The sequence below is a fragment of the Malaclemys terrapin genome, chromosome 24, assembly GCF_027887155.1.
Source record: "Malaclemys terrapin pileata isolate rMalTer1 chromosome 24, rMalTer1.hap1, whole genome shotgun sequence".
In the NCBI taxonomy this organism is placed as follows: domain Eukaryota; kingdom Metazoa; phylum Chordata; order Testudines; family Emydidae; genus Malaclemys; species Malaclemys terrapin.
In genome coordinates this window covers 17,136,525-17,151,904 of record NC_071528.1, presented here as the reverse complement: position 1 = coordinate 17,151,904, position 15,380 = coordinate 17,136,525, and the positions used below count along the sequence as shown (strand labels likewise).

The 15,380-nt window shown below is 41.4% G+C and overlaps 1 protein-coding gene across 10 annotated transcripts in view; it reads left to right on the top strand.

Annotated features, from left to right (window-relative positions):
- MYO9B (myosin IXB) overlaps positions 1-15,380 on the top strand; it is a 76,933-nt gene that overhangs the window by 47,919 nt on the left and 13,634 nt on the right. For 5 of the 10 annotated variants that reach the window (XM_054013596.1, XM_054013594.1, XM_054013595.1 and 2 more), the window contains exons 15-28: positions 1,307-1,396; positions 2,625-2,738; positions 3,981-4,020; positions 4,694-4,816; positions 5,665-5,745; positions 7,413-7,523; positions 8,161-8,283; positions 9,033-9,182; positions 9,272-9,438; positions 9,937-10,893; positions 11,631-11,697; positions 12,200-12,330; positions 12,934-13,088; positions 14,469-14,659. In XM_054013596.1, coding sequence (XP_053869571.1) covers positions 1,307-1,396; positions 2,625-2,738; positions 3,981-4,020; positions 4,694-4,816; positions 5,665-5,745; positions 7,413-7,523; positions 8,161-8,283; positions 9,033-9,182; positions 9,272-9,438; positions 9,937-10,893; positions 11,631-11,697; positions 12,200-12,330; positions 12,934-13,088; positions 14,469-14,659 — 2,500 coding nt within the window. The remainder of the gene's footprint in view (positions 1-1,306; positions 1,397-2,624; positions 2,739-3,980; positions 4,021-4,693; positions 4,817-5,664; positions 5,746-7,412; positions 7,524-8,160; positions 8,284-9,032; positions 9,183-9,271; positions 9,439-9,936; positions 10,894-11,630; positions 11,698-12,199; positions 12,331-12,933; positions 13,089-14,468; positions 14,660-15,380) is intronic. The other 5 variants (XM_054013599.1, XM_054013597.1, XM_054013603.1 and 2 more) reach the window with 3 other exon arrangements.

The following is a 15,380-nucleotide window of genomic DNA, read 5'->3' as shown; positions in this document are numbered from 1 at the left end:
GTTACAGTAGTGCCTAGAGCAGAGGTGGGCAAACTACGGTCCACGGGCCACATCCGGCCCTCGGGACCATCCTGCCCGGCACTTGAGCTCCCGGCCAGGGAGGCTAGCACCCGGCCCCTCCCCCGCTGTTCCCCCTTCCCCCGCAGCCTCAGCTCACCGCTCTGAGCATCATGGTAAGGGGGCGGGGAAGGAGAGGGGTTGGATAAGGGACAGGGTGTCTCAGGGAGCAGGGGGTGGTTGGATGGGGAGGCGATCAGGGGACGGGGAACGGGGGGGTTGGATAGGCATGGGAGTCCTGGGGGACCTGTCGGGGCGGGGGTGTGGATAGGGGTCGGGGCAGTCAGGGGACAGGGAGCAGGGGGTTTGGGTGGGTCAGGGGTTCTAAGGGGGGCAGTCAGGGGGTGGAAAGAGGGAGGGACAGCCTTCCCTACCCGGCCCTCCATACAGTTTCACAACCCCGATGTGCCCTCGGGCCAAAAAGTTTGCCCACCCCTGGCCTAGAGGCCTCAATTAAGCATCAGGGTCCTCTTATACAAGGTGCTGTAGAAATATCTAAATAAGACAGTCCTTGACTCGGGGATTTGACAGCATAGGATACCAATATGATGTAAAAGTGCGCTATGAAGAAAACTGGAGCTGTCTATATGCTCTCTCATCTAGATATCACTTCTGTGCCAACTTTCCCTCATTCTTTTACTGCTATAGAATTTTAAGATTTTGCTTTCTGGAGCATATCCACTCTTCCTACTCATACGCAATTTGGAGTAATAATCCAGATATAATCCAATTTCCCAGCCTCTGGCTGGGATACCAGATTTCAGCTGGAAATAAGGAGCAGATAAACTCATATATGCTGCTTTACTTGAAATGTTCTGAAGACAGGAAGGAAAATAACAAAGATCTGTCTGCGTGTAAGAAAGAATAGTTTATACATATAAAGTCTTTTTAAGGAGATGCTCCACCTGGTTGTTAAATAAGAAACAGTGCTACCGAATATCACTGACGTAAACTCTGAACCTAGCCTTACCACTAAGTTTCTAAACTATCCATCTGTAATTACTGTATGTTGCTTTCTATGTTGTACATGCCTTCCCTTGCTATTGGACCCTGAAAACTGAAAAATCCATAAGAGTGCCCATACTTTTGTAGCCTTTGTTTCTAGGAGTATGGCATTGATCACTGGAAAATATAGTGAAGTGGTTGGGAGCAAGGAGATTCCTTACAGAGCTGGTTCTGATCATCTCTCTGTCTCTGCATATTTACCTTTCCATACAATATTTAGGTTCTATACATGTTCCTTTTGCAGCTGCTCTGTGCTTGATTTCTCATTTGATTGCTCTGAGGATTTCGATATAAATGCTTTTGAAGACATCATTGCTTTTTATGAAAGCAAGAAGTAAGTAGAAGTGAGAAGACTTTGTAGTTGGAGACCAGGGAGGCACATTCCTGGGCAGATGCACCTTCTGAGCATGGTCAGGGCAGAAAACAAGCCTCAGAGAGTGTTACACATCATAAAATAACTGGTTCATAGCAAATTGGACACTTTCAGCCAAGTGCAACTGAAGTCCACACTGAACTCGTAGTAGGCCAATAAAACTATCAGCCATAGTATCACTCATTTCCTTTAGTATTTTAATGAAAAAAAAAATTAACAGCTTTCTTAAAAAGAACTGTCAAAGGAACTAGAGACAATGAATAAATACCTTTTTAAAAAATGGTTGGTGCTGCCTGACTGAGCAGCGTAGAATGGCGATGGCATTTTATGGTCAGAAGTGACTTCTTACACTTCTGTTATATTTTTGGTTTGTGCCTCTCTGGAAAGTAAAGAAGGTAAGTTTTTTTGCCAAGATGTGACACTCCCCAGCATGGTGCATGGTTAAACTGATTGATTCAACCACTAATTAGAGACCATCCCAGGCTGACTTTTAAAAGCTAAACATGAGTTTAAAAAATAACTTGAACTGGAAATGGGAGAAGTAAAACTTCACTTTGGTGCAGTTTCAAGTACTCCTGCAACATCTAGCTTTCTGGTCTACTTTTTCATGACGTGCTAAGCAGACCCACTGTAACATTCAATCATATGAAGCTATTCAAAGAAATATTTATATTTATTGCTAGATTAAGTGCAAAAAAGTCTCAAATATTGTCTCTAAAGACCATTCAAATAGCTCACAAAATTGCTTCTTTGCACGTTAAGCTATTTAAAATTTTATTTCTCTACAAGGGAGCAATTCCCATTTTTGGGTCATTTTGCTCCTTTGCTCCTAGCTATTTGTTTGCACAGTTTTCCTTGGACATCTCATTAAGGACTTGCTGACTGTGTTGACTTCTATTGGTGAAAAGCTGTGATCCTCAGTGCATTCAGAATTGATGACCCAAAAGTGTGCATCAAATGGACAGTAGTCCTAGAAAATAACTAGACACTTGACCCTGATATTTGAAACATGGGGGCACTAATTGATTTGTCAAGCCAGCAGTTTCTCTTCCAGAAATGTTCATGTTTAGGGAAAAAGTAGCCTAGGATGGACCTGCTGTTGTTTAGAACATACTGGGTGATGGGACTTCCTTTTTATCCCCTTGTTTTCTCCCTCATGGCTGTCTTTATCTGGCTGTGGATCGTTTAGAGACTTGCATGACCAAATCATCAAGAGCATAAAAGGACTTCCCTGGCAGGGTGAAGATCCCTGTAGGCTGCTTCGGTCACTCAGCCGACTTCAGCAACCTCACATCCATTTCCTGTGAGTTTTGGTGCTCCTGATATTACTTTGCAAGTGCAACAATAATGAAGCAGTTATTACAGTCCAGAACAAAATGGTTATTTTTGTGACAGTAGAGCAAGCTTCTCTTAAGATTAATTTAAACAATACAGAAATTGTGAGCAAACTTTCCTCTGTAGTGGCTGCAGCTTCCTTTGCACTAGCTAATGCTAAATTCTGCTTTTGATACCAACTGGCCCCTAAACACAAATTGTATAGAACAAATCAGTTATTGGAACACTACAGAAAATCAAGTTTCACAACATAAGTACAATTTTTATAGCGGGCGTGCTGAGCGCCATTGAACCAAACTGTAAACCCCGTCTATGATGGAAACCACTTTAAGCCAGTGGGTGCAGCAACCCCCCTAATTCCAGCACCTATGAACATAAGCAAATATAAACGAATAGTTTCCCAAAGTGCAGGACATAGGCTAACAATACATACGTTCCTAGATCCAGTGTCTTTAACTGTCAGGTGTATATATGTATGAAAATGAATCTATAATAGGTTGTATAATAATGGGATATTAATTGCCTGACACTGATCTGGGGCACACCTTACACCAAAGGGTTAACACTGCAGGAATTAGCAAGGAGTGAAATGCAGCCCCATTCCCGAGGGATTCGTTTTCCAATTCACTGCCTCATTCCATTTGGTATCTTTGTGCCTTAGCCTAGGAAGTCCTGGAGGTGATCTCATTAGTCAGGCCTTAGAATTCCTAACTGGCATGTTGGGGCATGTGCTGTCCAGCTGTGAACAGCTCCCTGCTCTCACAAAGTGATGCTGGGACCAGCAGGCATAGCCTTTTGGCAGTGCATAAGTGTGATAAGGAGATTTCCAAAGACTGCACAGTTGGTTGTATAGACTAATAGCATGTGTTTTGTTTTTGTTTTATTTTTTAAAGGAAATACAGCATATGCAGCAATTAGTGTTTCTTTAACAGCTGTGAATTATATTTGTAGACAAAACATTTCCTTTTTGCTAATACTGCAGGTATTGGAAATTGGCAAAACCGTCTCCTCAAAAAGTGGCTTGCATTCCCTGCATTAATCAGTTATAAGGAACTCCTATGTATGCATGAACACCTCCTGAAGCTCTTGCATTCATTCTCTTCTGCTCTGCATCTTAGCATGGTCTAATTTGCAAGGCATGGCTAACATGCTGAACTAACAAAAATCATATTATGTATTGTTTCTTAAACAATCTTTAATATTTTAACAGGAAGAGTAGAGGTACCAAACAAAAGCAGATCATTCCCAAGGTAAATTTATTCAGCACATTTTAAGATGTCTTGGGTTTTGCAAGTAATGAATATGCATCTTGCGTCAGGAAAGACTGTTCTAGAATATAGAAAAATCTCCATCTCCCTTTCACATCCAAAAGATGAGTTTGCTTTATAGGTACAGTTTGTTCTTTTATCTGAAGAGTTACACAAATATTTCTTGAATCCTCTTTCTGTAAAGCGGTGTGCATGTAATTGGAAGGCTTAAGGAATAGCTAAATATGTGGAGAAAGCACATTTCAGTGTTCCTAGAAGCCAGGAACACTCTTGTCCAGATACTATTATCTGAGATAAACCTACTGAATTCTAGAGCTCTGGAGCTCGACTAGAGTTCACAGGTGATCTGTGACGCAGCCGGGCAGTAGAGACTACTTGTGGATGGAACCTACCTGCATTACGATATGGGAGATGACACATGTGCAGAGCCACTGACTAGTCCACAAGGGGCAGAAGTATCGGGGGGAGGCTGTGTGTTTTCCTTTCCTGTCCTTGAAGAAGAAATGGTTTCGGTATTTGGAAGAGGATGGTTTAGGTTTAAAATAAAAATCATGAGACTCACTGAGGGCTTCAACGTTTTCCATATAACAAGTGTGATCACAGTTTATATAGATGTATGTTGACTGAGTGAAAACAGCAAATCTCTCTGTTCTAGAACTTGCTGGACTCCAAGTCTCTGAAGCTTATAGTGAGCATGACTCTGCATGATCGAACTACAAAATCCCTCTTACACCTACACAAAAAGAAGAAACCACCTAGCATAAGTGCACAGTTTCAGGTAAACGAGTTTCTGAACTGGAGATATGTAGATATTTCAGCCTTCATAGAGAATCAGAAACCACTGCTATGCCATGGAGTATGCAGTGAATGCACACCACTGAGGACCTGTCCCTGAATAGATCTGACTTCTGGTTTATTTCCTAAACCTGTTTGCAAGTTCCCTATATAGATGATCAGCTCATTCTCCTAGCTCTTATGCAATCTTCTGACACGTGGTCTGCCCTGTGTCACCAAAAAAATAGGACCTTCTGGCAGTCAGCACCTATGGGGTAGGCAGTGATAGGTCAGTAATAAGCTACACAAACACCTAATTCTCGCCATTGTTTGAGTATCTCCAAGGATTAGAGGTGAAGGTGTCCTCGATGTTTCTGGCAGAGAAAGGAAAAAACTAACACAAAAGAGATGAAATGGTGGCACCTAAGGCCCCCTATCAGACCAATTGTTGTTTGATTAGCCATAAGACTAGAGGGGAATTGTACTCATAGGAGGAAGGTCCGCTATTGCCAAAATATCATCATCATCATCATCAAACGCACACAGTGTACTAAGGACCATTGTGCCAACCAAAGTGACCACAGTTGACAGCATCACACCAGGCATCATGAAGTGAAGTTCCTAGATCTGGCTTTATCCTATGAAGGCCAATCTCTGGGCAGCCCCATGGGCAGTGCCAGGTATGATCTGGGTGTGCACCCCTTTGTGCGTTGATGGAGAGTGAGAGCACAGTGTGCATGGGGTGTTTTTGTCCGTTCAAGCAACATGGCTAAAGAACATTCTTAGCTATTGCCAAAGGCAAATCAAAATAGTGATATTTGAAGAAAGAGTGTATTGAATGTCTCATTTCAGAACTCCCTCAATAAATTACTGGAGACCCTGGGGAAAGCTGAGCCATTTTTCATCCGCTGCATCCGCTCCAATGCTGAGAAGGTAGGTCACTCTGCCTCCCAGAGCTAAGTTAGTCTGATTACTGGATGTACAGATAGGGCATCCCCATCAATGTATCGTTGTCAACATGTTTGATTTTACTTTGCTTTAAGGCAGTGTGCAACTAGCATGTGTTAAAGGCAAATTGTGCTTTCTTGGATACTTGACAAAAAGATAGTAGTGCATGAAATAATTCTTAGCCCTTTCTTAGGTTTTTGAAGAGAATGTAATGAAAGCAAGGGACTTGTGTGTGTTGTGGGGAGGTATTAATTGATTGATGCCATCAACAAATGGCTTTTGTCAAAATAGCCATAGGAGGCCTCTTATAAAATTTGTCATCACAGCAGCCTTGGGGATTATGGTTCTGGCTGGTTCAAGGGACGTAGCAACCAGTTCTAGCTCTACTCAGGTTGGTAGCAATAGGATGCAGTTACCATCAGACAGCTATTTGGTGGCATGTGTGGAATGAATTAGTGGGTCTCAGTACAGTTCTTTGTGGGTAGATGTCTGCACCTCAGGCATTTGGCGCTAGTTGCTCCGCTGTTAGTTCTAGCAGAAGTACCAAGAAGAATCCAAAGATGAATAGTAACAAGCATGCAATTCTTTGTATTATTTGGTTACTCTGGTTATTTTTTCTGCTATGCCGTGTAAAGTGCTGTTGCTCTTCTGTCAAGTGGTAGCAGGTGCCAGGGTCTTGCTGGTTGCAGATTTCTCCTCATCCAAAGGGAAACCAATGTGGAGTCTGGGTATTTTCTTCTTGCAGCTTGTTCATTTACACTGTAGACACCAGTCCTCGAAGAGAGGAGATCATAAACTGCAATTAGGTAATATGCTTATTCAGGAATCTAGTCCAAACACCAATGTCCAACTTCCAGGAAGCAGTTCTGCCCCAAGAATTCTAGTTAGAGAAATTAAGGCAGAAAGCAAACTTCTCCAAGCTTCCTCAAAGAACCTACATCACAAAATTAACAGTATGCAGTAGAACCTCAGAGTTATGAACACCAGAGTTACAAACTGACCAGTCAACCACACACCTCATTTGGAACTGGAAGTACACAATCAGGCAGCAGCACAGACCCAAAAAAAAAAGGAAATATAGTACAGTACTGTATTAAATGTAAACTATTAAAAATAAAGGAAAAGTTTAAAAAAAAAAAAAAAAAATTTGACAAGGTAGAGAAACTTTCTGTGCTTGTTTCATTTAAATTAAGATGGATAAAAGCAGCATTTTTCATCTGCATAGTAAAGTTTCAAAGCAGTATTAAGTCAATGTTTAGTTGCAAACTTTTTTGAAAGAACAACCATAACGTTTTGTTCAGAGTTACGAACATTTCAGTTACCAACAAACTCCATTCCCGAGGTGTTTGTAACTCTGAGGTTCTACTGTAGCATTTCTTTAAAGATTCTACACTGCTCACATGCTAAAAAGAACTTTAAAGTCTATATAACAGTGCCACTTTTTGACTCCTGCCATAAGAATACTGTCTCCAGCTGTGTGGATCTGGAGGGAAGAAATGTAAATGTTTTGGGGTAGCTTGCTTTAGGTGAGTCGGAGAAAGGAGTCACTGACAGAAAATCAGTGTAAATTCTCAGTAAGAGATCTTGTCTTTGAGGAGATAGTGTAAATTGTGTCCTGTATTTAGGTCTCTGTTTCCCTGTGTCTCTTTCAGAGGGAGCTATTCTTTGATGAGGGATTAGTGTTGCAGCAGTTGAGATACACTGGCATGTTGGAGACTGTGCGAATCCGAAGATCTGGTTACAGTGCCAAATATACATTCCAGGTACTTCGGGTGTGGTGGGATCAGACCAGTATGATTTGGGAAGCATCTGCTTCTATAAAAAACACCCCACTTATGAGATGCACAGGTGTCTTCACCTGTGTATCTGTAATATATGCTGCTGATGACCACTTGGACTCCGTTTCAGTTTCTGTGCTAGGAAATATCTGCTTAATCTAGCTCTGAAACCTCAATGAAATGCTATCTAAAAGCATGTATCATTAACCTAGACAGGTCCTGTATGTGCTGACAAGGCACAATCTGAACTGCTCTTGAGGATTATCTGTGGTGTTCTATTTATTGCATGTAGAAAATTTTCATATCTCAGCTATGTATATGTCACTAGGCCTATCCCATTATAAAGTGATATACTTATATCCTCTGGATACAGCAGATATACACACATATCCATGTACTAAACATTAACTTGGATGTGAAACTGGAAGGAGCCAGCATTTTACAGGTTAAAAAATATTAGTGCAATTTTGGAATATTGGTATTGGTGATATTAGTACTTCTTGAAATTAAGTTAAGTTATTTGGCCTGCAACGGTTAGGAAGCTAGAGCTAGTTAGAACTCCAGGCTCCTGAATTGTCTGCTAACTCTGGTCTCTCACTGTCTCTGTTTGTTACCTACTCAGGATTTCATAGACCAGTTTCAAGTGTTACTACCCCAAAATGCCAAAGCCTCGAAGGAAGAGATTTCAGCTCATCTGAATAAACTGAAACTGGACAAAAACAACTACCAAATAGGGAAGACCAAGGTCTGTAAAATGTGTCCTCCACTTCAGCCCCTGTAAGAAACACTAATGTGCTGAGTCTGCCTGTTTTGCTAGGCATCCCATCATATATTTGAATTTCTTTCTTCTCCTATCCACAGGAAAATGAGCTGTTTTAAAAATTTGACTCTGTCTTCTCCGGGATATCTCAATTGCTTGTAGCTCCTTCAATCCCTTGTTAAGACAGCTAACGGCAGTTTCCTGGACTTGGTGCAGGGCTGTATCCTGCAGAGACAGCCTTTATACTTTAAGGACATTGGCTCTGTGGACTGTGGGCACCACTGGCTTTTATCACAAAGATCAGTGTTTCCATTTAGGAAGAGATTTGTGCTGCCTTCAGAGAAGTGTGTGATGGAATGAGGGTTTAGTTAGTAAAACAGAATTTAAAATAGATTTTTGGGAGGAAGAATTCATGATGTTGGGCTTTACAAGTGAACCATATTCCCAGCCCTGTGTGGGACAGAATTGTCACTATCTGTCCTCCATTTATGTTTAATACCCAGAAAACTAGGAAATGGGATGGAAAGACTTATTAATGTATCCGATATAATGAACAGATGTTATGTGGCAGGAGGCAGCCATAGCTGTTTGGAAAAGGAAATGCAATACTCTTATAGGTTGAAAGCAAAGTATATGCACACCCAAGTATAGATAGTATCCCTGGAATGTATCCTTGTAAGAGATGGAGCAGTCTGGTACTGATTAATGGTCATGTCACCTTTTTTACCGAGTAGGTGTTCATGAAGGAGGCTGAACGACAGATGCTACAGGACACTCTACATAAAGAAGTGATCAGGAAGATTGTTCTCCTTCAGAGCTGGCTCCGGATGGTTTTGGAAAGGAGACACTTTCTCAGAATGCGGCAGGCAACCATTACTCTGCAGGTATGTGCAACTTGATTTTAGTGTGAGCTGCAAATCTCCACCAAAAACACTTCTGTGGCTGCTTCTGACCAATGAAATCTTGCTTCTAGACTTGTTGGCGTTCATACAGTATTAGGAGGGCATTGGAGAGGACTAATGCTGCCATTTACATTCAGTCGGTATGGCGAGGATACAGGGAGAGAGAATCCTACCATCAGCAGAGGAAGAGAATCTCCCTTGTGCAGGCTCTTGTCAGGGGACACCTACAGCGCAAGAGGTAAAGGAAAAGGAGTGATACGGTTCAGCCAGGCCTAAATTCAGATACCACTCAGGCTGCTTCAGAGCTAGTTTGCTATGGTTGCAGGAATGAATTCTTCATTATGGTACATTGGCTCTACCAATAACTGGTGACAATCTGATCATCATCCCTTAAGAAGGAAGAGTAAAAGCTGCATGTGGCCAGATTTAAACTGGGATGTGACAGCCCAGGCACTGAAGTTTTCGTGTTAAGCCAGAGTGCCCAAGCAGGCTACAATGGCAGCTTGCCCGGAGTGCAAGGGTTGCATCAGTATGGAGCAGGTTGCAGATGTCCTAATCGTACTATAAAGCTGCGGCTTGCAGAGACTACAAGGCTCCAGGCAGCCATGCTGGGACTTTAAAATTGAGGTTACCTGCTGGTTGTACTCTGTGAGCCATATTTAACCCACAGCCATGCGTCTTGTCCACTTCTGGGTTAAGCCTTTACATGTCCTGTCTTTAATGTGTTTTAATCTAGATTTCAACAAATGATTGTGGAAAAGCAACAGGAAATGCAACAAGCTCAAGAGGGAGAGGATAGTGTAAGCCAAGAAGATGGTGATGAACTAGCTTTGGAGCAGTTGGCTGTAAAACCTGAAATGCAGCCGGATCAAGGTGTTGAACAGATGACAGCAGGAGTAGATGAAGCGCAAAATGATCAAGATGAAAAACGGAGCCAAGCTATTGAAAAGGCCATTCCTTCTCAGAAGAGCATAACAGATGGCCATGAGAAGCTCACAAGCAGTCGGGAGAAACGGGAATCTCGCCGGCAAAGGGGTCTGGAACATAATAAATTACAGAATAAGCACATCCTGTTCCCCTTAGAGGAGCAGTCTTTAGTATGTCAGGAAGAAGAAACCTCTGCTGAAGAGACTCCAGAAACCGTCCAAGAGCCAAACAAATTCACAGCAGATGAGACAGTCCTTCCAAAAGGTACAGAGGAAGAGAGAATCCCAGTGGAAGAAAACAAAACCCTTTCAGACACACAGGTCCCGGGTGAAATACTGGACAGTGATGTCTCCTTTCCCAAGCAAGCCAATGAATCAAAACAGGAAATACTACATAATAAGGATATCGATAAACTGAAAATTCAAGAGAACCAAAAGAATCAAGTAAAAGGCAGCCAGAGCTTCACCTGTCCTGAAAGGCCATCAGATCTCTCACTGCACATTAAAAAGAATCTTGCTCCCACCAGAAGCTTTCAAACTGCAGATGAGAATTATAAAAATAAACACCGAATCTCGAAGGTGGACAAAGATCCGGACAGCCCCCCCTCTTTCCAGATTCAGAGGTATCTGCATGACCCGGGAGAACTGAGGGACAAGCGGGAGAAATGGAAAGGAAAGAGGCAGTCAGAGGCTGGTCAGAATGATGTACTGAGCCAGTCTTTGGATGAAAGAAACCGAACTGGCCAATCCCCTCAGACCCTACTAGTGTAAGAACAGCTTTCCCAATTGCTTTGACAATTCTGTGGTCAGTAGCAGCTGGCTTTAGAGAAATCCATTATCAAAAATACTTAAAATAAAGGTGGGATGGGGAGGGGGGAGGAGGTATTGTGGCAGCCTGTTCACCTGTCCCCCCAGTGTGGGGTAAAGAAATTCTATCTGAGCTTTAAAATTCCTGGGTTCTAAGGCCCTGATCCTGCAGTTAGATCCATGTGGATAAAACCTTGCACTCTTGCTGAGCTTCCTTGAACCTAATGGGGTTTTCCAAAGGATCCAGTGCTACTGTGTGGATCCAGTTTGAGGACTGGGGCCTTAGCTAGTACATTAGTATCTGCTGTTTGTCTGCAGCTCTCAAAGAACTTCCTTTCCTACATCACTGGATAAAAGGTTGCTCCAAAATGGCCAATCTCTGCAGATCCCCAGCATTGGCTCCATGTTCATGGGAGACAAAATGTAAAGTAAAGAATCTTTGATTTTTAAATGCAAATAGATGGGAAGAATGGTGGATTACAATAATACATGTCAATTAAGATTCTCCTACACAGGTTAAAAATCAACATGTGAGATTTTTAAAAAATGCTTAAATCTGCAGAATAATTCTCAGTAGGTTATAACTATTTTATGGGAAGTAAGATTTTGTCCTGAACTATCTGACAATATGAACTTTGATTCTTAAAGTATAAAATCTGGTTTTTCAATGCAGAGTAATACTCTTGTAATCTTATAGAAAAAAGGGGACTACTTCTTCGCTGGATGATATCTCTAACCTTGCTCAGTCTGTCACCATGATTCAGGTATTCACACTCTTCAGAAGTGTATTTCTATTTTCCTTACTTGCCTTATTAGGAGTGTGAAGCATAGGACCTTGTGTATTTTTGAACTGCAGTTTGTACTGTAAATGCAAGTTCCTTTTAAGTCAATCTTTGGCTTAATTTCCATGTAATAACCCCAGATGTACAGTACCTTCCCTCTTAACTTGTGTAAATTTGATTTTAAACATTAGCTTTAATAAAAATTTTAAATCTGAAAGGTTTCATGTGCTAGCTATTACACGGTAATTTGTGAATTGAATTTTATATGCTTTCACAAATGGAGTCCCAGATGAGGCTTTATATATAATAGGGCATCATCTCGCCACATGAGGGATCTACAAATTGAGTGAAGTGGATTCTTTCGATTATTGTACAAAAACAGAACTTGGTAGATTTCTTAAAAGATAAAACTTAAATACATGAACTAGCACTTCCTTCATGGACTGGATTTTAAAGATAGTTCTATTTCTTTAATATTCTGTAGCCATCTCTGGAAACAATGACGCAGGAGAAGAGCAATAAGAAACAGACTGTGCAAAAGAAGTCCAATGAACAGTTATCGCCCTTGGATTCAGCTGTCTCAGTGCAGCCACCTAGCCAGCCGATGGATGCCAAGTACGTGTTGTGTGTGTGTCTATGGGATTGACTTCAACCAAATGAGCCAAAGAACATGCCCTTTCCATAGCATGCCCTGTTATGCCCAGGTATTGCACATGTCTCTGTGTATGATTATAGTGCTGTGGGACAAGGTAAGGAAAAACAAGAAATATTTTTTTCAGCCAATCGGCAAAAATGTTTTAGTACCAATGATAGATGTGAATTGCATTTTTTGTGCATTCATTGTCCCTGGAGCTTTGGTTCTAGCAATAGATTATTTCCCCAAAAATCTATTATATACATCTATAATTAATTTATTGACTGAATCACCATTTCAGATAATGTGTTATGCCCTCTCTCTGTGTTCTTGAAAGCTGTGAATTAATATGTGTAGTAAATATAATCCAAGTAGACACTCCCTCCTTCCCTTCCCTTCCTCTTGTCTCATGCTTTACCTTGCTAGTGCTTGGAACTTATGCCCTGGAGATTTACTCCTCTCTATCATGGCCGTTAATTGTACAGTTAAACACACCCTTTCTCTTAAAGCCTGTCTGTGTCTGTATAAAACAAGCTTCCATTACAAACATGTAAAAGAAACGTGCAACCTGCTTTTACTTTCAGATCCACATTTAAAAGTCCTCTGCGTAAGCTTCTGGGAAAGAAACCAGACAAGAAATACGTTAGGGAGTGTCCTGATGTAATGGAGGAAGGAGAGAATCTCCCTCTTCTATCGTGTATTCTGATATCAGAACCAGTGGAGTCACAAATATCAGAAGGTGAGTTTACTCCGCTCTGTTTGAGCCAGGAATGTGCAAGCAGTTAAAATAAAAAAAATAGGTTGAATGCAGAACCTTCACAGCATTAGACCCAACAGTGAACATCTCAAAACTTGTCCCTTTCAAATTCCCAGTGGTGCCTATGGATGGCAGCTTACCCTCATGTGTTCAGTGAAATTAAGATTCTGCAAGCATTAGAAATGTTCTGTGATCAAAGTTATCTTCATTTTTCAGAATAATCAAATCATATCTGACTAAAGCAAAACTTTAGATTCTGTTCTGCTTCCCATTGAGGCAATGTTTCTCAATAAGCCTTCTAATTTTACTAAATAAGCTGCATGTTCCTATGCAAAAGGGAAGTAATCTAAGCAGAGTTTCAGACTTAGTTTGTCCTCAAGGCTTCTTCTCTTGTGTAGTCTTAGGGCTTGTCTACACTTACCGGGTGATTGATGCATCAGCGGTTGTTTTAGTGGGTCTAGTGAAGACCCGCTAAATAGATCGCAGATCGCTCTCCTGTCGACTCCTGTACTCCATGGGAACGAGAAGAATAAAAGGAGTTGACAGGAGAGCATGTCCCGTTGACACAGCGCAGCGTGGACCCTGCGGTAAGTAGGTCTAAGCTACGTCTACTTGAGTTATGCTATTCACGTAACTCAAATTGCGTAGCTTAGATAGACTTTCCCCTATAGTGTAGACAAGGCCTTAATCTTAATGCTATATTTGGCCAGGCTTTGTCACCAAAATTATAGATATGGAAACAGTAATTCTTAAATGTGGTTGGCATGTCTTAAGTGCAAGAATGTTTGTTTAGAAAGGTGAATTAAATTTATACATTTTAAAATCAGAAGCTGTATGCATCTAAAACTCACTCTTGATGGATATTGCATCAATATATTCTATGCAGGCATATCCACTCCAGCTAGATGCAATTGGACATGTTCAGAATGGTGTTCTGAATTTTTGGCTTCCTTGAATTTAACAGTGGTTTCTTTGTAGTTTTAACCATATAAATGCCCAGATTTGATCGCAAAGGGAAAACTGCAAGGCTAGAGTCTTGTCCAAGTCTTATCTTGCATCCGAAGAAACTTCTCCAGAAACTGCATTATCCTAAAAGTCTGTGCAGAGAATAAGATAATTGTAGACTTTTTTTGTTTACTTTAAATATTTCTGGTGATATGGATTTGACTTGGCCTTGTGTTAACTGGACATCACTATGAAATGAGTTGTTTAAAAGCAGCTTCTATGATTATAAAATACAATAGTGACCCTTCCCCTATTGTTGGTGCCATGCTTTCCATTGTGCAGTGCAAGGGAGCTGAGGGAAGTAAAGCTGCAGAATTCTATCTTCTGCCTAGAATACATACTGATTCTTTTCCCCAGCTCCTTCTGGACACCCACATCGCCCCCAGGCAGGAGAGCGACCTGTGAAAGAAACTAGCAAAGGGAAGAGGTACCGTTCTCTTAAAATCAAGAAGATTTTAGCAGTGTCTGAGAAGTGGCCAGCTTCTATTATCCGTGAGATCACAAATGCCAATGAGCTGAAATACCTTGATGAGTTCCTTCTAAACAAGGTGAGATGCAGTGAAATAGAATGGAATGCAGATCAGTGTTGTAGGACCAGTTATCCGATTATGGTTCTTCTCACTCCGTTTTTACTTCTTGTCAGCTAATATAAATTGGGGTGGAAGCTTTTCATGATTTATATTTTACGTTGTATATTTTCTCACCTTTTAAGATGTTGTTATGCCTAGATTTCCAAGGAAGGTCTGCTTAGAACTGTTATATGAACGGACCTGGAACGTTTCTTTCAGCCCTGTTCAGTAGCTGCTGTATGTGGGGGTGTCCCTTGGACCAGGAGTTCCATGAACAGAGTGGCCATGGAACTGGGTCTTTAGCTATATCCTTCAAAGTACTATTGCTCATCATGACTTGCCACTGACTAAAGTGCTGTATCTTTTTGGTTTTCTCAAAATGTAAATCTGAAATTGCTGCTAGTAGGATTTCATGCAAAAGTGCAAGTGCTGAGTAGAAATGTCAGATTGCTTTGATGGGATGTTGTTGCCACTCCTAACAACCTGGAGGTGCCCAGCTCACCAGTGTGGAATTTGAAAGGTTATTCTCCCAGGTATCCTCTTCAGTGATGATTTAAGGGGAGGAGGGAAGTGATTTAATAACGACACAAACTAGATCCTGCTGGATTTTTTCTCAGTCCAGGTGTTCCTAATGCATATGGTGTTTCCCTCCCTTGGCAAGTCGCCTTCATTCTTGTATACAGGCAGTAAGGTGACATTA